We start from the raw sequence: 529 nt of genomic DNA, 5'->3' as shown, positions 1-529 counted from the left end.
TTTTTTTGGGGGGGGGGGTGTTTTGGCGGTGGTGGTGAAAAAAGAGGGGTTCAATAAAAGGCGGTTCTTACCGACACGCAGGGGCTGGAGCTGGTGCTGGGGGTCGGTGAACGCTGCACGGTAACCAGCGCCATTCAGCGACCGGGAAGCGGACACCTGAGAGGAAGCGACAGCGGAGAGACGAGCATTGTTTTTAGGGGGAGAAAGGCCAGCTGAACCCGGGTTGTGCTGTCCTCTGTGGGGTTTCCTCTCTCTGTCTCTCGTCGTAGACTGTTTGACTACTCCCCGGCTGTTTCCTCTGTCAGCGCCATCTGCGCATGCGCAGCCCTTAGCTTGTCAATCCCGATTAACCGTGTGAGTGCTGGACGTAAACAAAGCAGTGAGGAGTAGTAGGCTGTCCGTCAGTCAAACAATGATCTTGAGGACTACTGATTTAGCATTTACTCGTATTAAAAGATGACCTCCATCGTCAGGCAAACGGCCTACAATGAATGCATTTAGAAATGTGTATTATATTATATTATATTAT

General features: G+C 51.0%; 1 protein-coding gene across 1 annotated transcript in view; it reads right to left on the bottom strand.

Moving 5' to 3' along the window:
• The window catches only part of ssh2b (slingshot protein phosphatase 2b), a 17,061-nt gene extending 16,743 nt beyond the window's left edge, over positions 1 to 318 (bottom strand). Inside the window, exon 1 of the mRNA XM_035666975.1 lies at positions 72 to 318. Within this exon, the coding sequence (XP_035522868.1) occupies positions 72 to 134 (63 nt within the window). The 5' untranslated portion in view covers positions 135 to 318. The remainder of the gene's footprint in view (positions 1 to 71) is intronic.
• Between the last annotated feature and the right edge of the window lie 211 nt (positions 319 to 529).

This window comes from Morone saxatilis, unplaced genomic scaffold (assembly GCF_004916995.1).
Source record: "Morone saxatilis isolate NCDOM2014 unplaced genomic scaffold, NCSU_SB_2.0 Contig20, whole genome shotgun sequence".
In the NCBI taxonomy this organism is placed as follows: Eukaryota; Metazoa; Chordata; class Actinopteri; family Moronidae; genus Morone; species Morone saxatilis.
The sequence above is the reverse complement of the archived record's forward strand: the minus strand, read 5'-3'. Positions and strand labels throughout refer to the sequence as shown.